At 41.5% G+C, this 22,424-nt stretch overlaps 1 protein-coding gene across 1 annotated transcript in view; it reads right to left on the reverse strand.

Annotated features, from left to right (window-relative positions):
• The window catches only part of CRY1 (cryptochrome circadian clock 1), a 63,265-nt gene extending 50,898 nt beyond the window's left edge, over window positions 1–12,367 (reverse strand). The window contains exons 1-2 of the mRNA XM_012644699.1: window positions 11,562–12,367; window positions 9,157–9,208 (exon numbers count right to left, since the gene is read on the reverse strand). Of these exons, the coding sequence (XP_012500153.1) occupies window positions 9,157–9,208; window positions 11,562–11,719 (210 nt within the window). The 5' untranslated portion in view covers window positions 11,720–12,367. The remainder of the gene's footprint in view (window positions 1–9,156; window positions 9,209–11,561) is intronic.
• Between the last annotated feature and the right edge of the window lie 10,057 nt (window positions 12,368–22,424).

Here is a 22,424-nt window from a genome sequence, read left to right on the forward strand (position 1 = left end):
GTAATTAACATACATTAAAACATCTTGTTACCTCCCATTTATCATTTCACACAAATAACTAAATGCCCTCTGTGCCCTGTGTAAAACATATAGAGGCCATTTTGACCAATGGCCATGGTTAATTTCAATTTGAAAAGAATAAAATAGGCTGTTGCTTTCTTTTTCTTTCTTTCTTTCTTTTTTTTTTCTGGCACAGGGTCTCACTCTATTGCCCAGGGGTAGAGTGCAGCAGTGTCATCATAGCTAAAAGCAAGCTCAGATGGCTGGGCTCAAGGGATCCTCCTGCCTTAGTTGCTCAGGCTAGTCTCCAACTCACGGTCTCAAGCAATCCTCCCACCTCAGCCTCCCAAACTGCTAGGATTACAGGTGTGAGCCACCTTGCCCAGCCAAAACAGGATATTGCTTTCTAATACATCTGATTCCCATTCCAATCAGTTAAAGTTCCACGTGTACCAAGAGTCAATTCTGGCTCTCAAACCTATTTATGCCAGCAGAACTTACAATCACAATCCATAATTTAATTAAATTTTATATAAACCGATAAAATGAGTATAAAAACGAAAGCTATTTTATTGAAAACTAAATATAATGCTTCAAAAAGGCTCAATAAAAGGTGAATCACGAAAAAGTATGTCTAATTAATTATCTGTGGATAAGACAGCTATGTAGATAGGAAGAAAAAATGTACTAAAGAAATTCTGTACTCAAGTTTGCTTTACAAAGGTCTTTAAGCTTTTAATCAACTTTAAAGAAAATGATAGGCGCTATCAGACTACGGGTATGATTTATGCACGAAAGCCAACTTGAAACCTCATCAACAAAATCAGAACAATACTCATTTATACATGCAGTCAACAAGGACATATTGAACATCTTCTCTGTGCCAGGTATTGTTTTAGGACAGCAGTTCTCAAACTTTTTGATCTCAGGGTATTTAATATCCTTAAAAATTACTGAGTAACCCCAAAGAGCTTTGTTTTGTAGGTAATAACTGTTAAGATTTACCATGTGAGAAATTAAAGCTGAAGAAAATTTAAAACAAGAATACAGCAGCATGCATTCCATTAGCCATCACAGCAACAATGCCATCACTTATGTAGCTTCGGGAAAACTCAACTAACTGAGGGAATAACTGAGAAAGTCAAACTGTGTGTTAGTATTATGAAAATAGTTCTGTCTTCACAGACACCATGAAAGGGTATCAAGGACCCAAAAGGCGTCCTGAACCACCCACTGAGAAGCACTGTTATAGGGTTGAGGAGCCAATAACAATTAAGACACATATTGACCCCTCTTATGTAATTTAGTGGAGGAGCAAGACAACAAAAAAGTAAATCAACAAATATATAACTTTAGGTAGTGACAAGTGCCATAAAAAATAAAACAAGTAAGGACATAGAGAGTGAAAGGTGGTAGGTGGAGGAAGGAATAGGAGTAATTATTTTACATAGGATGGTCAGAAAAGGCCTCTCTGAGGAAGGAGCACTGAAGGAATGAGTCATACTAAGGTCTGAGGAAATAATGTTCCAGAAGATGAAGAAAATGTAAAGGTCCTGGAAGCCACTGGAGGATTCTGAGCATAAGAATAACCCAATCTGATTAAGGTTTTTAAAATATTACTCTGGCTTCCACATGGGACAGGGAAAGCAGGCACAAATATGGAAGTAGAGAACTTAGAAGGTTATTACAGTAGTCATGCAAGAAATGCTGGTAGCTTGGATAGTATGGTAGCAGTGAAAGGGTGATATTTGAATGGATATGAGATTTAATTTGAAGGATAAGCTATAATAATTGCTGAAGGACTAGATACGGGGTATGGGATCAAAAGAAATGAAGAAAGGGTGGCTCCTACGTTTTTGCAGAACAACTAGGTGAATGTTGCCATTTATTGTGATATAGAGAAATCATTAGAGGTGGGGGAGATAGGGAGAAAATTAAGCTTAATATGCTTATTTGGAATCCAAATAAAAATACTGGATATGCTGATCTGGAATTCAAGACAGAGGTCAGTGCAGGAAATGCACAATAGGAAATCATCAGATATTCAAATGGAACTAGATGAGATTACACAAGGAATAAATGTGAATAAAGAAGTGAGAAGAACCAAGAAGTTAAATTAAGCCCTAAATGAAAAATTATCAAATTAATGCACATTTTTGTATGTGCTGTTTTTTGATAGCCTTTTTCAAATAACTGCAGGTCCCAATGGTATCAGATAAGAGAGGGTTTTTTTAGTACCTCCCTTTTCATATAAGGACACCAACTCATGAATATCCTTCATCAAGAAGCACTGTGGACTTGGGGGGGGGAAGGGCAACATATGTAACCTAAACATCTGTACCCCCATAATATGCTGGAAAAAAAAAAAAAAAGAAGAAGCATTGTGGAACTTTCTGGAACTCCTTCTCTCTCAAACCAGTATCTCACACTCCGTGCTCACCAACACACACACGTGCGCACACACACACACACATCTCCAGCACACATCTACCACCTTTAACCCTTTCCCTATGCCCCTAAAGTTGTCTCTCCTTTGTCTTCTCACAATTATCTTTGCATATTTCTACAGAATTTCCTTTTAACATTCTATATTTTAATTATTTGTCCTTTAGTGGGGTGAAAGTTTCCTTATAGGCAAGAACCATGGCCTTCATCTTTGTATCCCCAATTCCTTGCACAGTGTACCTAGCAGATAATAGGCTATCACTGAATGTTTCCTGAATGAACAAATGAAGGAATAGTGACTTACCCAAGGTCAGTCCCACTGCTACTTAATAGAAAAGCAGGGATTAGAACCTAAGTCTTTGTATAGCCAGATGTTCTAAACTCACTTCAGTCTGTCATTCAAAGAACTCCACATTCAAGCCTTACCTTATCTATATATTTTATTTCCTATTTATCATCCTGTGAATCCTCTATATTCAGTTTTGACTATACGTCTGCTGACCTGACCAAAATTCACTTTTCTTCAGCCTGTCTAGAACCTATGCCTCTAGCTCATTTCTCACCTCTCCCATAAAATCTCTCCCTCACATTCCAACCTTTAATCATCTCTCCCACTCTTTCCCCTCAACCTCCACACACACTTTTGGTAAATTTCTATACAATCTGATTTCTAACCTTACAACTACATTGAAGTGCTCTCTCCAAGTACACCAAAGGCCTCTGTAACAGTTAATTTTCAAAATGGTAGAATCATGACTCATACAAATATGAAATGAATATGTGGCAAAGATTTTATTTAATTCACTAACTAATGAAGAAATAAATAAGATCTTAAAACTGGTTCAGGCCCTCTTGTTACGACAAAGGAGTCTGTTCATCATCTATGGTGAATTTATCTGGCTCTTGTTCTGTGAACCTATCCTGTCCTTCCTCAATAAACTTTGTTTTACACTTAAAAACAGAACAACAAAAAGAAACTGGTTCAAATGAGAATTTGATTTAATATTCTCCACTGTACAAAATTCACCTGTACCACATAAAATTTGCATCGATTGGTATGGGCAGGAAACATTTGTACTGCTATCAGTTTTCTACAATTTAACTTCTATTCCTTTTTATCAAGTTGTAAAACACCCTTGTCAATTAAAGACAAAGATGCATATTCAGAATCATATCATTCCTGGAGGGTCTTCTAACAAAATCTAGCATTCTACATATGCAATAATTTTTTTCCTTTGCCCACTTCCAAGTCTTCGACAGTTTTTCCTGCATAACTGTCAAAACTCATCCTAATCTGACTTCTCTAGCACAATGCAAAAAAATTCTTGCTACATTCAGTTTCCATGATACAGCACCCTCCTGGCTCCTCTTCTACCTCTCTGAGTGATTCCCTCTGTCTCCTTCACCAGTTCCTATTCATCTTAAATACAGCATTCACCAAGGTTTTGATTGGGCCTTATTCTATCCAATCTTATCTAGTCATGCTTCATCCATTATTTGTACAGGAATTATTCCCACATGCACAGCTCCAGCATCTATAATCCCAGACTTAAATTCCTATCTTCTCCATTTCCCATGTTGGTATCTTACCAGTACTTCAAATTCACCAATGACTTAAACTGAACTCACTCCTTCCTCATCTAAATATGGTCTATTCCTGTGTTCCCTAACTCAGTTAATGTCTAATTGTCACACGAGAACAAAGCACGAGGATCGCACATTCTCTTTTCTCCCTTACCCTACTCCTGTATGAAAGTGTCTTTTCTAGGCAGTCACCTAGGTCCTGAGCTATCCACTGTATCTCTACAACCTTTCTCTTGCATCTTCCCCTTCCTCATAGCCTTTTCCCTAGTTCAAGCCCATATTACCTTTCACCTGAACTATTGATAAAGCCTCCAAATTGGTATCTTGTCTCTCTCTTCTATTTATTCACTCAGCTGCCAAAGTTGTATTTCCCCAAACAGGGGTCAAGCTTTTCTGAACTGTACCCACTTTCTGATCTGAGTTCTTATATAATAGGCATGTGGGTATCCTCCTACTTCCTACTCATTCTACTTTAGTTACTTCCGTCCAGTTAAGCTGATTCCACAGTGAGGCACACAACTCTAGCTAAGACAATCAGAGGCTCACAATGACTGATTCTGAAACTGGCCCCAACAGAGCCACTAAAGTGCCGTAAGACTTTTGCGGAGACTTTTGGGGCGGACGCATATGCTTTATACTGCTGTAACTGCTATTATTATTGCTATATTTTACCACCAGAGGACAGCCTGTCTGAGAAACTAACGCAGAATAAGTGAAGTTGAGAGAGGCAAAGAGAGAAATTCGATCCTGGTGACATTTTCTGAGCCCTAGCATCAACATATGTCTGAAGCCAGTTTCCTTGGATTGTTCACTTACATCTACTAATCTCTCTTTTTGGTCAAGCCTTTTTGATTCAAGCAACCAACTAGCAACCAAAAAAGTACTAAACAACACCCCCTATCTTTTCAGGTACCATATGATTCAACTACATCAGATTCCTCACCAGTATCAGAATACTGTGTCTTTCCTTATTTTCCTCCAGTCTGGAATTTTCTTCCCTTTGTTTGGAATCCCCTTCCCTTCATTCTTTGCTTATTAAGATCCACCTTCTATTTCAAGCCTCAGCTCAAATGCCTCAGTGAAACTATCATCCAAAACTGGGGAAAGAAGCAGAAGGCCAGACTACACAAGGATTTTAAACCATGCTATGGCTTCTTCTACTTTAACCTAAGGGTAAAGAAATGTCACTAACTGGCTTTAAATGACATCAGATTTGCAATTTTAAAAAAATCACTCTGGTTGCTGTGTAGTGAATGAAGTAGAGAAGGACAATGATGGTAATACGTGCTAAAAAGGCAATGGAGAGAGATGAATGTATTTCTGTAATTATTTTATTTCTAAATAAATCCCCCTCTGTACTGTAAGCTCCCTGAGGACAGAGAAATTACCCGTTGACTATCATTTTACTCGCAGAAATCACTAAGTGATTGGCACACAGTAAGGACTCGAATATTTGTGGAATACATGAATATATAATTAACAATCTAATCTGTAAATTGAGCAACTGAGTAAATGGTAGTATCATTTATGAAGATAGGAAACACAGGAAAAGTCAATTTGGGGTTTTTTTGTTTGTTTTTGAGCAATAGAAGGGAGAAGATGTTTTGAACAAGTTGAGTCTGAGGTAATACATTCAAGCAGGCAAATGGATATATAGGATACACACACATACATGCACACACATCTAAGGATCAGGAGAGAGATCTGGGCTAAAGATAGTGATTTGAGAATTCTGGTCACATACATGGTAATTGACTTTATGAGAAGAGATGAGATTGCCTAAGAATATATCAAATGAAAAGAGGATGGAGATCATAGACCAAAGGGGCATTTAAAGGTTAAACAGGAAAAGAGAAGCCAAGGAAGAACACTAATAGCTCTGACAGAAAAACAAACATAAGAGGGTCCTCTAACTAAAGCAGTGGTCCCCAACCTTTTTGGCACCAGGGACCAGTTTCATAGAAGACAATTTTTCCACAGGAGGTGGGGGGATAGGTGGTGGTTTCAGGATGATTCAAGCACATTACATTTATTGTGTAGTCAAACCTCTCTGCTAATGATAATCTGTATGTGCAGCCGCTCCCCAGCACTAGCATCACTGCCTCAGCTCCACCTCAGACCATCAGGCATTAGATTCTCATAAGGAACCTGCAGCCTAGATCCCTCGCATGCGCGGTTTACAGTAAGGTTCAAGTTCTTATGAAAATCTGATGTCACGGCTGATCTGACAAGAGGTGGAGCTTATGCGGTGATGCGAGCGACGAGGAGCAGCTGTAAATACAGATGAACCTTTGTTGGCTCACTGCTCACCTCCCGCTGTGCCAACTGGGTTCCTAACAGGCCACAGACTGGTACTAGTCTGCTGGTCTGCGGCCTGGGGGTTGGGGACAGCAGAACTAAAGCCAAGGGAAGAAGAAGGAGGTGTAGTCAAAGTGTGTCAAACAATGTAGAAGAGGGAGGGAGTGAAAAAACTACAAGTATCCTTTGGATAAAAACAGTTTTGGTAGAGTGGGTGGGGGTGGAACTGGAGACTACTTAGTTTGGAGTGGGTTCAAGGTTGAGTAGAAGATAAGGAAATGAAGTCATCCAATTATCAGATATCTTGTTCAAGAACTTTGGCTACAAAGGAACTGAGATACAAAGCTGCAGGAGAGTAATAGGGAGAGTCAAGGGAAGTTTTGTTCCTTTTTTGTGGGTTTTGTTTGTTTTACAGAGCTTTATCTTAAGCATGTTAAATGTTGATTGGAGACAAGCTAAAAAAAGGGGATAAAGTAAAAGAAAAGGGGAGAAGAAATAATCAAAAATGAACAAAGTCTTTGACGTAGAACATGGACAAAGGAAGTGGTTTTGAGTAGAGGCAGCAGTATCTATTCCACTAAAGTAATACACCATAAGGAAGAGTGAGTAAGGACGTAGGCATATTTATAGATTTGGTAACTGAAAATTATGTGAGAGTTTCAACTGTGTAATGAACATGTTGAAGTTTAAACACTAAAAGTAACTGTTCACTGAAATTTTTTTCTAAATTATAAGTTTAGGATATACATTAACATATAAGTTAAATAAAGTAGCTGCCCCCTTCCTAAACCCTAACCTTATAAGGAAAATTAAAAACAAAATTTATCAAATGCCTACTATGTACAAGAAACTATGCTGTGGAGAATGCAAAATGGGCTCTTTTCCCAGGTATTTGTATAGCTTGTTTCCTCATTTCCTTTAGGCTCTGTTCCCACAGTCTGCTTTTACCATGGCATTTACCACCTGCCCTACTATACTTGTTTTATTGTCTGTTTCCCCCATCAGAATGGAAGCTCCACAGGGCAGGGACTTTTTCTGTTTTATTCACTATTGTATCCCCAGCACCAAGAATAGTGTCTCTCATGGATAGGGATGCAAAATAAAATTCTGATTTAATGAAATGGTAACTTCAAGAAGGTACTACCTGCTAAATTGAGGAGAAATGATTATATAAAGACTATACTTGCTATGATCTGAATGTTTGTGTCCGCTACCCCCAAGTACATTTGTTAAAATCTAATCCCCAATGTGATAGTATTAAGAGGTAGGGCCTTTCAGGTCTAGTTTTTATCAAAAAAATAATAATAATTAAAATAAAATAAATAAGAAAAAAGAGGTGGGGCCTTTAGGAGGTAATTAGGTTATGAGGGCTCTCCCCCCAATGAACGGGACTAAAAGAGGCCTGGGGGAGCTTATTTGTCCCTTCCACCATGTGAGGACGCACAGTATACAATTAAATGGGTTTTAATATATTCACAGAGTTGTGCAACCATCACCTTCTAGAACATTTTCATTACCTCAGAAAGAAACCCTCTGCCCCTTAGCTATCACCTCCCAAGTTCCCAGATTCCCCAGCCCTAAGCAGCCACTGAACTACTTTGTCTCTATATATTTGCCCACTGTGGACATTTCATATAAATAGAATCACATAATACATGGAATTTTGTGACTGGTTTTTTTCACTTAGCATGTTTTCAAGGTTCATTCATACATGTTACAGCATATATCAGTACTTCATTCCTTTTTATAGCCATAATATTCCATTATATGGACCACATTTTGTTTATCCATTCATCAATTGATGGACATTTGAGTTGTTTCCACTTACTATTATGAATAATGCTTCTGTGAATATTGATGTATAAACTTTTATGTAGTAAAATTTTTTATAAGAAATGTGAATTTTCATAAAGCTAAATTTATCCAACACAAAGCACTTTATTCTAAAACAATGTTCTCTAAACTTTTTTTTTTAATGTTAAAATATCCTTTTCTGGCCAGGTGTGGTGGCTCACACCTGTAATCCCAGCACTTTGGGAGGTCGAGGCAAGAGGATCACTTAAGGCCAGGAGTTCAAGATTAGCCTGGGTAGGCCGAGCGCAGTGGCTCATGCCCGTAATCCTAGCACTCTGGGAGGCCGAGGCGGGTGGATCCTTTGAGCTCAGGAGTTCAAGACCAGCCTGAGCAAGAGTGAGACCCCGTCTCTACTAAAAAAAAAATAGAAAGAAATTATCTGGACAACTAAAAATATATAGAAAAAATTAGCCGGGCATGGTGGCGCATGCCTGTAGTCCCAGCTACTCAGGAGGCTGAGGCAGTAGGATCGCTTGAGCCCAGGAGTTTGAGGTTGCTGTGAGCTAGGCTGACGCCACGGCACTCACTCTAGCCGGGGCAACAGAGCGAGACTCTGTTTCAAAAAAAAAAAACAAAAAAAGACTAGCCCGGGCAACATAGTGAGACCCTATCTCAACAAAAATTTGTAAAAATTAGGCAGGCACAGTGGCTAGCACCTGTAATCCCAGCTACTTGGGAGGCTGAGGCAGGAGGACTGCTTGAGCTGAGGAGTTCAAGGCTGCAGTGAGCTATGCACATGCTGCTGAGCTCCAGCCTATGTTATAGAGCGAGACCTTGCCTCAAAAAAAATCCTTTTTAAATGAAATGATGGCAATATCAAAAGGTAGTTTTTTTAAATTTTGCTTTTCTGTTAAACCCAAAAGTCTAAAAAACATTGATGGAAAGAAATACAAGATAGCTTCTAAGAAAAACTAGGGAGGTTCCCCTCCCTGCAGAGTTGATGGCACATATTGTAAACAGTAAGAGATGAGATACACAGGCCAAAAGGTAGATCTTGAAAGCCAGGCTAAGAAATTTGGGCATTATCCTATGGTCAATAAGGAGATTAACGAAGCTGTTTAAATATAAAATTACTGACTCCAAGATACCACTTCATACAACAAACCGTAACTGAGCTATGCTACACAAAAAGCACTGAATTTGGTGCTGAGTTTTGCTTCAGTGATTTCAAAAAAATTTTGCCTCTGACACTACTGAAACCACTCTAGAAAAGATTATAAATGACCTCAAACTGGTAAATCCAATTTTTAATTTTCAGTTCTCATCTTACTTGACCTATCAGCAGCATTTAACATAGGTAAAGCAGTCTTTCCTCCTTTAAATGCTTTCCTTACTTGACTTCTAAGACACCATACTCTTCTGAGTTTTCTTCTTACTTTACTAGCAGCTCCTTCGCAGCCTCCTATGCTGGTTCTTCCACAGCTCCCCAGTTTCTAAACATTAAAAACAGTCAAGGCTCAGTCCTTATACTGCCTCTCTTTTTATCTACACTCATTTTCTTAATTTTCTCAGTCTCATGGCTTCACTAGAATGTAGCTTCAACACGGTGAGAATTTGGGGTTATTTTGTTTATGTTGAGTCCCCTACACCTAAAATAGTGGCTGGCATTAGGAGGTGCTTGACAAATATTTGTTCAATAAATGGATGAATAAATGGCTTTATAGATTATCTATAAACTAGTAACTCTCAAATTTATACTTCCTGCCTGGATCTCTGTCTTGAGCTCCAGATATATCCAACTGCCTATTGGCTATTTCCACTTGAATGTGAAAAAAAAAAAAAAAATCTTGAACAAAAGAGAACTCCAATCACCCCCGCAATGGCTTCTCCAATTGACTTCACTTCCTTAGCAAAGTGCAGTTCCATCCTTCTAGTTCCTCAAGCCAAAAATTTTGAAATCATTCCTAACTTTTCTTTCTCTCACACTACATATTCAATCTGCCAACAGATACTGTACATTCTGCTGTTAGAATACAACCAGCATATGACTACTTCTCATCACTTCCACCATTATCATCTCTCACCTGGATGAATCAATAGCCTCTTAACAGGTCTTCCTGCTTTTTGTCCACCTCCACTCCCCAATTCAGTTTGTTCTCAGAACCGCAACGAGAAAAATTTTTTTCAAACTTACGTCAGATTATGTTACTTCTCTGCTCAAAATTCTTCAATTATTCCCACTTGAATCTGAGTAAAAGCCCAAACCTTGATAACTGCTTATAAAGCACTATGCAGTCTGGCTCTATGACAACTCTGACCTCATCATCTACTACTCTTCCCTCACTTATTCTGCTCCAGTCAGATGGGCTTCCTCTGCTGTTCCTTCCAAAGGTCAAGCACATTTCCACCCAGGGCCTTTCCCCATATATATTGTTCCCTTTGCCGGGAATGCTCTTCCACTAGATATCTGCATGCCATCACCTCAAGTACGCTCAACTGCCACCTTCTCTGTGACTTTTCCCTGTTCGTATTTAAAACTGCAATGCCCCATCCCTACCCTTGTAATCCTTATCCCTTTTCTCTATTTTTCTCCGCAGCACTTATCGCCACCTAAAGTACTATAGTTTCTGCTTGAAGAGGACAAGACTTTTTGTCTGTTTCATTCACTGCTATATATCCCTGGCATTTAAATCGGTGCCTGGCACATAGTAAGTGATCAACAATCTATCTGCTGAGCTTGTGCTTCCATTTCCACCAGGGAAGCCTAACAATCATCTGGCCTGGTATTTCAGGAAATGTTCATAAAATGTTTCTAAGATTTCTTCCAGCGTTCTGATCCCTAGAAGGACTATACTTTGCCTAGAAAGAAAAACTGTGCTGTGTGTAACCAACCACAAGGAGGAGTTGAGAGGAAGAACTAACTGAGCAAAGAGAAACCAGATAATGTTGTTTCCCTTGCTTTTCCTACAGTAACCTCAAGGTGGAAGAAAACTAGATTTGGAGCCAAATGTACTGAATGAATGATTTTCCTCCATACTATGAGTTACCTAGACACACACAAACGTAAACATCAAAGACCAAAATTTTTCGAATGCCACAAAGAGGCCAAGGGAACTAATCCACCGGCCACTAAGGACTGGGAGGGTGTTTCTTTAACTCCACCACCAAGAATTCTCCATAAATTCAAGGGAAGAGTTCCCATTACTGCAGAGAGACACGTAACTCACCGATAAAGGCCAAAGTATTCCAGGTCGTGAGTGCTCTCTGGCCAGAGAACTATTAAGTCAATTCTACGTAATATTCAAAGCACCTGCAATTCTTAAACGTCATAAGCAAGGCAGTGTGAGGTCTAAATTCTCAGATTTGGCTCACAGAACATAATTCATTAACACCCGATTCATTAAACACCAAAATCAATTCCCCACGGGCTTTTAACTCACCGCCACCTGTTGATGCCCACATTGGAGGATCCGGCAAACCAGGGGTCAAGGATGTAGACGCAGCGGATGGTGTCGGCGCCCTGAATGCAGTCCTTCAGGGCGGGGTTGTCGTGGAGTCGCAGCCCCTTTCGGAACCAGTGCACAGCGTTCACCCCCATGCTGAGGGGCGCGGCGGGCGGCGGGTCACCCCTGACTTCCTCCACCGAGAAATTCAAGGAAGGAGGGTCCGGCTCATAACCGATGCCTTCGTTTCCAGGAGAATCGCCTCACCCAAGGAGTGAGGAAAGGGCGGCACAGGGGGGACAGGAAAAAATGAATCCGAGGAGGGGACCGGAGAAGGCGGGGGCGCTGGAGGCGCAATTGGAAGATGAATGGAGGTTGCCCAGTCGGCGGAGTCCGGGTGTGACGCCCTTTAGGAGCCGGCGCCCGCCGCAACCGCCTGCAGGCGACGCATAACTTCGAGGGCCTCGGACCGCCGGAGCGTGAGCAAGTTCCAGGCGCTTGAGCCGCCACGACGGCCCGAGCGGGCACCGACAGCCCCAGGAGGTTCGTCACGGAAACCTCGCCCCACCAAGGCGGCCCCTGAGGACAAAACGGCCCGCCGGAGGTGAGTCACTTGAGAGGAACCGACAGAATTCAGCCCCTGTCGACGACGCTATCTTTAGGCCAGGGAGAGACGACCGAGGAGGGAGGAGGAAGGCGGTGGTCGAGGCCGCTGGACGGTTGCCGGCCGGTGACCGGTCCCGAAGCTGCCCGGGTGACTCCGCCGCCGCGTCAGCGGCCTCGGCCCCGCCCCCTGCTCCTCACTGGAGGACGCGCGCCCCACGTGACCACCGGCACCTCACGTTTCTGAAGTGTGTTTACTACACTGGCTCGGACTGGGCGATCTGCTCGCGTTTCAGTCGCTTCTGAAGGAGCGGCAGCCACCGGATCCCACAGCTGTCGCTCCTCGCCTAAACGCTACGCTCCCTGCCTCTACCCCTTTCCTCTGCCGACTGGTCGCGGTCCGCTGGAGACGCCCGCGGTGATCCCGGGCCCCTTGTGAAGGAAGGCTTAGCCCCGCCCCCGGGGGCCACGAGTAGCCACCATTGGCTGAGGCTCGCTGAGACCCGGATGAGCACGGGGATGCGGGGAGCTCGCGGGCGCGCGCTCTGCTCGGGAAAGTGCGCGTGCGCTCTCGAGTTCCAGAGGGAAAGGGAGTGGTGCCGCGGATGGGAGCGCGCTCAGGGGTTCCTGCTATGGGATTTGGGGACGACCTGGAGACTGTCCCGTTTCCTTCCAGAGTCAGCATTGGAGCTGGGCGGGGAATTGGGGGGGAAGGGATGGAAGAGGCTCCACTTACATTTAAAGCCCAAACCATGTGCTTCAAAAGGGCTTCTGCCAGAGAACCCTACTTTGGAGTGTGGGGAGCTGGCACCCCTACCATTCTGGCCCTTCGGTGCCACATCCTTGTACATGCTCTGAGGAAGTGTAGTAATTGGCAGGACAGGTGCCAGGCTATCCTGCACTTCTGGAATTTCTTAATACTATGGTTATAGCATCGACGTATCAGCCCTAATCGCTTACATTTAGTGTGGTTTACAGGTCTCTTCGTGACTGAGCCTTTGTCTTCCTTTCCGGCAATAATGAACTGCAGGCCATGCTATGCTGTAGACATATGATGCCCTTATACTCACTCAGGTTAATTATTGAATGAACCGGATACTGGTCAAAGCATTGGAGATATAAGAGATACTTAATAAAATAGACAAAAATCCCAGCCCTTACGGGATTTACAATTTGTCTCTTAACCTTTGTGCTATTTTTTCCTACATAAAATCCTCTTCCTTGAAATCCGCTACTGACTACAGCCACCTTTGAGCTACCTAGTATAGTTCCACACACCCCTTTGACTCAGATGAAATGATACCCAATTTGTGAAAATATTCCTGACCCCTAGGGCAGATTTAGGACCTCCCTAAACTCTCTAAGTGTGCCTCTGTTAAATCACTTATCACATTATTGTGAAGATTAAAGTGCCTATTATAATACCTAGCAATACCTGCTAAATAGTAGTACTTACTATCATAACAATGTGTCTCTGATTCCTTCCAAAATGTGAACTTCTCAAGGACAGGGTCTCTGTTCAGTTAACTTTTTTTGTTATTTTGTTTCGTTTTGTTTTTTTCGTTTGGTTGGTTTTGGCTTGGGGTTTTTTTGTTTCGCTTTGCTTTTTGAGACAGGATCTTGCTCTCTCTCCCGGGCTAGAGTGCAGTTGGTGTCATCATAACTCACTGCAACCTCAAATTCTTGGGCTCCAGCAACCCTCCTGCCTCAGCCTCCTGAGTAGCTGGGACTACAGATGTGTATCATCACACCTGGCTAATTTTTGTAGAGATGGGGTCTCAATCTTACTCAGGCTTGTCTCAAACTCCTGGCCTCAAATGATCCTCCCACCTTGGCCTCCCAAAGTGCTAACATTACAGGTGTGAGCCACTGCGCCCAGCCTCAGTTCACTTTTTGCATCATCAACACCCAGAGCAGAGCCTGACATGCATTCAAATGTTTGTTGAATGAATGAATGCTGTTGACCATAAGTGTGTTTGGCAAAGTTAAAAGGAACAAGGAAATAGCAATTGTTATGAGTTGAATTGTGTCTCCCCCAAACTCATATAATCCTCAGTACTTGTGAATGTGACCTTATTTGGAAATAAGGTCTTTGCAGATGATTAAGTTGAGATCATTAGGATGGGCCCTAACCCGATGTGACTGGTGTCCCTATATAAAGAAGAAATTTGGACACAGAAACTGATACACATATAGGGAGAACATCATGTGAAGATTGGAGTTATGCTGCCACAAGCCAGGGAACTACCAGAAGCTAAAAAAGAAGCCTGGAACAGATCCTTCCTTAGTGGCTTCAGAAGAAGTGTAGCACTGCTGACACCTTGATTTTGGACCTCTGGTCTAGAACTGTGAGACAATAAGTTCTTGTTCTAAGCCACCCAGTTTGTGGTACTTTGTTACAGCAGCCCTAGCAAACTGATAGCAGTAGAGTAAATTCAATAATCTAGGGAGGCAATATGTCTGAATAGTCTTCCCTACCTCTGTTTCTGTTGCCACAGGAAATATACATCCTTTCTTTGGTTTCTCTAGAAACAGTTAAAAATTTATATATGAATGGCTGGGTGCGGTGGCTTATACCTGTAATCCCAGGACTTTGGAAAGCCAAGGTTGGAGGATTGTTTGAGGGTAGGAGTTCAAGACCAGCCTGGGCAACATAGCAAGACACCATCTCTAAAAAAAAAAAAAATTGAATTAGCCAAACAGGGTGGCAAGCTTCTGTGGTCCTAGCTACTGGGGAAGCAGAGGCAGGAGGATCTTGTGAGCCCAGGAGTTGGAGGCTGCAGTGAGCTATGATCATGCCACTGTACTCCAGCCTAGGCAACAGAGTGAGACTCCATGTCTTTAAAAAAAAAAAAAAATATATATATATATATATGAAGACCCTTTGTTCACTATAAGGTATTAAACAAATACTGGTCACTGGTCATTTTTATTGATGGGGATGAGCTTTGGGTAATCACCACTCTGAGCCTCTCATCACCTGTGCAGAAGACGTGGCATGCAGAGGTGTGCCCTCACTTGGATTGCCTCATGCTCCAGGGCATATTATTGTACTTTTAAAGATACAGTGTTTTATGCTTCATTTTAGGTGGTTTGAAATGTGTCTCAAGACATAAGAATTGTTTCCAAGCATCCAAATGAAACGGTGGGAGGTGGAAAGAATATTGATTGGTATTGAGTTGACTTCTGTTTGTAGATTGTTCATTCAATAAAGATGGATTTTTTTTAACAGACAGATGTGTGTGGGTGTGTTTGTAACTTTCATTTAAACATAAGAGTACTTATTATAAAAGTGTCAGTACTATCAACTGTGCTTTTCTCAAACACTGAAGGATTTTTATGGCACATAGATGGTTACTTTAATATATCTGGAATTCTGGGGGGGTTACAATTTAATACCAGCTATGATTTTTTGAGTACCTGCTATGTGCCGTGTTCTTTATGTAGATTATTATTAATCCTTGTAATAATATTATGATACAGTTTGTTATTATTTAATAATAATCTATGTCCACTTTGCTGAAGAACAAACCCAAATAAGTAGTAAAACCAGATGAAAAACCAAGATTGTTTCTGAATCCAAAGCTCTTCCCTTAACATATACTATTCCTCATAGACACCTCCCCTCCATTTTCAGAGTGAATATTATGTATGAAGGGGGAAAGAAGGGGTGGAGAGGATTGTCAGGAATGATTTGTGAAATTCTGGTTCCACCAACATTATGGTGGTAGTAGAAAGAGTGCAGGACTGAGAGGAAGAGACAGCTTTATATCTCAGCTTGCCATTGATTAGTTGATGATCTTGAAAAAGTCACCCAGGCTTTCTTGGCCTGACTAATTCATCTATAAAATCAGGGGATTGAACTAGATGATTTCTAAGTTTTCTATGCTATTTTAAAATTCTATGAACACAACTCTGCAATGAGTTCAAAATTATTTAAGAAGAATGCTGTTAAACATTCTCTTAACTGCCATCAATGCTAGAAAAATCAATATCTCCTTGATTTCATGAGCACTCTCGATAAAAGAGTATCAGCCTCTAAATTGAAAGCTTATGTTCTCTCTTGACTCCATTTTGCAGAGTTGATTTTTGGCATGTGTTATCAACATGCAAATCATGAAGGAGTAGACGGTTTGATCAGCTCATTAAGTCTTGATATGATAGGAATGTTGGCTGAGTGCCCCCTACACTGGAGTCTTTGGGGGATTGAATTTAAATGTGTTAAAGGATAATTATTTTTAAAAAAGTAAATTATGATTCTTATACAAATGTAACATGAACACATATCAAAAATTTTACTTAAGGCTGGGCAAAGTGGCTCACACTTGTAATCCTAGCACTTTGGGAGGCCAAGGACAGAGGACTGCTTGAGCCCAGGAGTTTGAGAATAGCCTGAGCAAGAGCAAGACCCCCATCTCTACAAAAACTAGAAAAATTAGCCAAGTGTGGTGGCACGCACCTGTAGTCCCAGCTCCTTGGGAGGCTGAAGCAGGAGGATTGTCTGAGCCCAGGAGTTGGAGGCTGCAGTGAGCTATGATGACACCACTGCACTCTAGCAAGGGCAACAGAGCAAGACCCTGTCTTGAAAAGAAAAAAGAAAATTTCACTTAACTCATTAATTGATGAGGGAATCCTTAAGATGTTCCAATGGATTCAAAGTAGAATGCAAAGTCCAGTTACATAGTAGGCCATCAGGAATGTTAAAATGAATTTGCTTAATATATGTAAAACTGGCTTTTTCCACAGATGGATGGGGAGAAAGAGATCAATTACACTTTCACAGGACAAAGTTTATTTGCATGTCCACAGCCGAAATTCATTTACACTGGTATCAATTATCTGCAATTTATAGAATTACAAAATAGCTCAAAGATAGCAAAAATAGCTAAAATAATAGGCAGAGAATAACTTGAAATGTGCACTCATCAAGAGACCCAGTAATCTTTTTTGCCCATTTCAAAATCATGCACAATTTTGCCACCTCCTTACAGAGGTCCTCCACACCTGCCCATTCCAAACAGAACCCCGCTTCTTATTCCCTATCACAGTTCTCCATTTACTTTCATCATGGCACCAATTCTGATCTGTACGTTTTTTGTTTACTTATTTATTGTCAGTCAATCTATGCCTTTCCCCATTCCATAGGCAAGCTCCAGGAGGATAAAGTATTCTTTATTGTATCAGTACTTCCTGCCACAGTGCCTGGTACTCAACTCTCAATAAATTCTTCTAGAGACCCTGGTAACAGCCAACTGATGGCAGTTGACACTGTACTTCATCCACCATTGGTTATCAGTTTATTGCCTCTCAGCTCCAAATTCGCCTTTCATTGCCTCCTCTGTGTTAATGGAACTAGACCGTCAAGATTTCATCTTTATCACTGGCACGATGTTAAACATTGTCAGTAGGGGGGATTGGAGGGAAACTGCAGGAGGGAAGAGGCTTCTTTTCCTAGTTCTGGTATCTGCTTGTGTTTTCTTTTCTTTATTCCTATTCCACTGCCGATAGAGGCGCTTGGGGGAGGGCCATACAGTGGCACTCACTTCTATCAGGTCTCACTGGCATCCCTGCTGGTGGATTCTGGTGAGTCTTACAGGCAAACCAGCAGTTGGCTACCCAGCCTCAGCCCACCTGCGTTCTGGGAAGGCGTTTCCTAGGGTCACTTCCAGCCATGGTTTTCTGCCCACCACCCTCCTCCTACTCTGGCCCAGGGCAACCCAGCCAACTTCTTCATCACCCAGTGGCTACAACCACACCTCCAATGAGTCCTGAATCTCACCCTTGGAAGGGATCCCCTGCAACCCCCTTCCCAGTCTGTCCCTCCTTAGGTATTCTCCCTCAGTCCTGGGGTATTCTTTAGAGTTCCTTTTACCCTTTTTAAATCAATCACCTGTTATCGTTAATAATTCTTTTTATTAAATATTCTCTGTTTGATTTACTGTGTGGTTTCTGTCTCTTGATTGGGCACTGACTGATACAGTCCATGACCCGACCCAGTCCACAAGGATGTGCTTGTGACCAGTTGCTTGTCCTTACCCTTTTTCTTTACCGAGTGCATTTAGAAAGTGTAAATATTTACAAATGTGGCAATATGATGTTGTGAAATAATAGCCAACATTTGCACTCCTGCAGATCTTTTTTCATCCTGTGACCGTCCCCATGCAGGCCATTGGGTGTGAATCCTGTTATCTCAGAGGGATAGAACTAGAGGACAAAGGTAGTCCAACATTTTTGTCCTAAATTCACAAGCCTTGGCCCAGATGTAAATCAGGAAAGATTTGCTGCCTCCCACTCCTTCCCCCAACACTGCATAAAAATTCTTCAAGCTGAGGTGGGATATGAGTACAAGGAAAATAAGATAAAGTATCTTAACTAAAATAAGAAGATAATATCTTACCCTTATCTAGGATTAGCTACAGATAGCTAGGTAAGGTTTAGGAGATCTGAGGGTAGAAGAGATTTGTGCCAACTTCCCATCTGAAATCTGGAGGCTGAGTCTCATGGAAGTCCCATGCCATTTTGCTGTGGCCCAGCACAAAGGCCTACATGGGATGCTACTGGACAGGGAAGGGCTGGGAAGCTCTGTCAAGCCCCTTGCTAGCTAAGAAAACAGCTGGATTTTCCTAGATTTCCTGTCTTCTTTAGAGGGCTGGGAAGGTTAGCTGAAAGAGAAAACTAGCTAACCAAGGGGTTATGCCAGGAGGAGAGTGTAGTACAAAGTGTCACAACAGGTTGTGGCCAGATGCCAACCTGGAGAGATAACAACACTTGAGGACCAGATAGGATGACACCAACACCCTTCCTTCGCAAAGATGTGGTGTTCCTTAAGCATCTGGGAACCTAGATGCTACCCTGAAGGGAAGCAGGGGAAAGGAGGTATTTTTCAGAACCGATTGAATTTAAACTTGAAATGATAGAAAAATCCTGAAATGACTGATAAGACCTAGAATTGACTAGCTCAGTTTTCAGCCAGTGAGCAGACTGAGACTTTCAGACAGAAACTAAATTTAGCTATAGAAAAATGAAGACAGTTACTCTTGGACTCTGATCTGTGGATTGAAAAATATAGTACTTCCACAAAATCCAGCCAAATATCATAGAAACTTCCAAGACATACACAAGCTGTCTGGCCCTGCGAGCTGGCCTGCCTCCTCATCCTCCCCACCTCCCGTCCATCTCCCTGACTTCTACTCTCCCCCTCGCCTTGCTCACGCCTTGCTGTTCCTCAAGCAAGCCAGGAGTGCTCCCAATTCAGGGACTTTGCACTTGCTATTTCCTCTGCCTGGAATGTTCCTTCCCAAGATGCCCTCACGGCCCCCTCCTGTAATTGCCTTCAGGTGTCAGCACCAGTGTCACCTTCCCTGTCCACTGTATCTACACCCTTTATCCCCTCAATTTTTCTCCATCACACTTGTTAGTACCTGACATTATATTACAGATGTATTTATTTGATTACCTGTGTCTCGCCCCACTAGAATAAGCCCCACAATATTAAGTGAATGAATGGATAAATACCCAAAATACTACAAATGATATCCAAGACCAACTGAATCCTTAATATAGAACTACTTACTGTAGTAGGCCCTTTGCTGAGTACCATAGATACATTGTTTTATTTAATTTTCATAACAGCCATATGAGATATCACTATTCCCATTTTATAGATGAGAAAACTGAGGCTCAGGGTAGTTGAGTTCTCATAACTCGTCCTGGAAAGTAGAAGAGGCAGGAAACAAAGCCAGGGGCTCCCAACTCCAGAGGCTGTGGATTGTCCAGCACACTCCACTGCCTCCACCACACTGGCATTTAGGTGCTTTTACGTAGGTGCAAACGAGAGACCCATCTATCAGGGGCTAGGGAAGACAAAGAAATTCTGGTTAAGGCAAACCTGGGAAGGCTTTTGTAGAAAGTAGCATTTATATTGGGAAAATAATAATAATAATAATTTTTTTAAAAAAAGAACAAAGGAAAGGATTCTAAAGGAGTTGATGGTTGAGTGACATATGGCAATATATTTGTTAAAAATGTTTGTGTGGTGAAGTATGTATATATAAGAAAAAGTTATCAAGCATAAATTGAAAATCTAGTGAACAGTGACAGAAACCTGGAGGGGTATTTGTTATAACTGGAACATCAACACAGCCTGTTGGTAGGAAGGAGAGAAGTAACAGGAAGAAAGAACAGAGAATTGGCACTCAATCGTGCTACGTATCACTGAGAGCTATAGAAGTGCTTCTAAAGTGCTCAGCTCCATGAAACTTCAGCATTCAGCGAGGAAGACACCAGCCACTCTAGGGGTTGTTGTATTGAAATGGTAGTACTTGGAGAGCGGCCAGGGTAGAGAGGTGGATTTAGGAGTTGCCTCATATATTAACTAAAGCCACAAAAGAACTGCTAGGAGCTCTTTAAAGAAAACACACATAAATGGCAAGTATTATGAGCTCAAGGCAGAGAAAGAAAAACAACCTTTCCGCCTCCAAGCTAGGTTTTAGATTTTTAAGCAACAGTAGTGAGCAGATAAGACTAACAAGCAAGTTAGAAAAGACAAGGTACATATAAATGCTGTTTGTGAGAACAGGCACTGCCCAACCCTCTTCTTCCCTGGCTCACAACCTCTCAGAATCCCAGGAGAGCAAAGTTGTTGGGGATGCCACCTGGAGGCTAGTGCACGAATCTGCATTTCATACGTTCAGAAAATCTCCATTCTGCAAAGATGCACAGTTGAAAGAATAAAGCTTATGAAAATATTTGGTTGGAACAGATCACTTAAAAATGTACACAACTTAATAATCACAGCACTATCCAAAAATAACAATCCTAGCAAAATAACAACACGATGAAAAACATAAGTTTAATACACATTAAAGAAATAAGAAATTAAATATAAGCCTTTACTTTTCAAAAGCGCAGCTAGCTTGATGTAAAGGGTATAAGAACGAGATGAGCCTATTGATTTATGGAGACAAGAATTCAATAAACAAAGATCAGGTAGAACTCCACCTCTAAGACAGAGGCCGTGGCTAAATCAAGACAAGAGACGAATATGGGATGAATCATGGGTATTCCATACAGTACAGGCAGTCCCCAGGTTACAGATGAGCTATGTTCCTGAGAACATCTTTGGGTCGGATTTATATGTAACTCAGATCCCTGATGAACAATGCATATACGGCAATAATAATAACAATAATAATACTATAATGGCTCATGTGGTGGTAATAATACAGTGTAACGCTGTAGTAATAATAATACCTCTGTACTGTAATAATAAGTTACAGAAACTGTTCTGCTCTTTCTGTAAATTCAAACAAACAGAACACAAAAACAAACTCATACAAAAGTTTAGATTGGAGAAATTTCAAAAAAGAATATTAAAGATTAACACTCACCTACTGTTGCATCAGTGCTAGGCTAATAGGAATGTTACACTTATTTCGATCTTCTAACCAAATTAATGGTAACCTTTCCATTTCAATCATTAATCCACTATGCTTCTGAGTAACGATTTATGCTTCCATTGAAGCTGTCTTTCTCACATTCCGTTACTCTCACTTTGTCCTTTGTAATTGTTCCAATAGTGGAGCCTAGTGCTTTCCCAGTGAATGGTGGCATCTGCCCTTTCTCTGAATGCTTAATTATTTCGACTTCCGTTTCCATTGCAATCACCTTTCTGTTCGCTGCAGGCTCACTTGGACTCGTCATGGACTTTCACTTTGGAGGCTTGGTCAGAGGGTAAACACAGACCCGGAAAATGGAATTAAAAGTTAGGATGAAAGTGATGCTGTGCGTAAGTGGCTAGCGTGAAGATGCTGCATTAACAAACCGCTGACGCCGTGTGGGTTTGTTTACATGTGCAGAAGAAACTAGTTCCCGAATTATTAATATTAATTATTCCATGATAAAGTACCCTTATGGGGAGCCTTGGGAGCCCACTTGTAAGTACGGAATGCCATAAATCAGGTTGTCCGTAACCCAGGACTGCCTGTACTGCATCCTCCGTGGCTTGCTGTGTTCACCTGTGTGCGTTTACTCTGCCATACAGCTGTTGGGACTGAATGGAACAAAACATTAATGTATTGGTAAGATCGTCTATGAATATTCACAGCTTTTGCCTATCACTGACATCACTCCTGTATTAACCAATCATTGATAAGCTAATTTGCATAACAGAAACACCTATTGTAGTCAAAGAGCTTCATTTTCATAGGTCATTTTCCCTCCCCAGCACTCAAGGGGATCCTGACCTACTGAGCATTC

Source organism: Propithecus coquereli, unplaced genomic scaffold (assembly GCF_000956105.1).
Source record: "Propithecus coquereli isolate 6110/MARCELLA unplaced genomic scaffold, Pcoq_1.0 Scaffold218, whole genome shotgun sequence".
Classification (NCBI taxonomy): domain Eukaryota; kingdom Metazoa; phylum Chordata; class Mammalia; order Primates; family Indriidae; genus Propithecus; species Propithecus coquereli.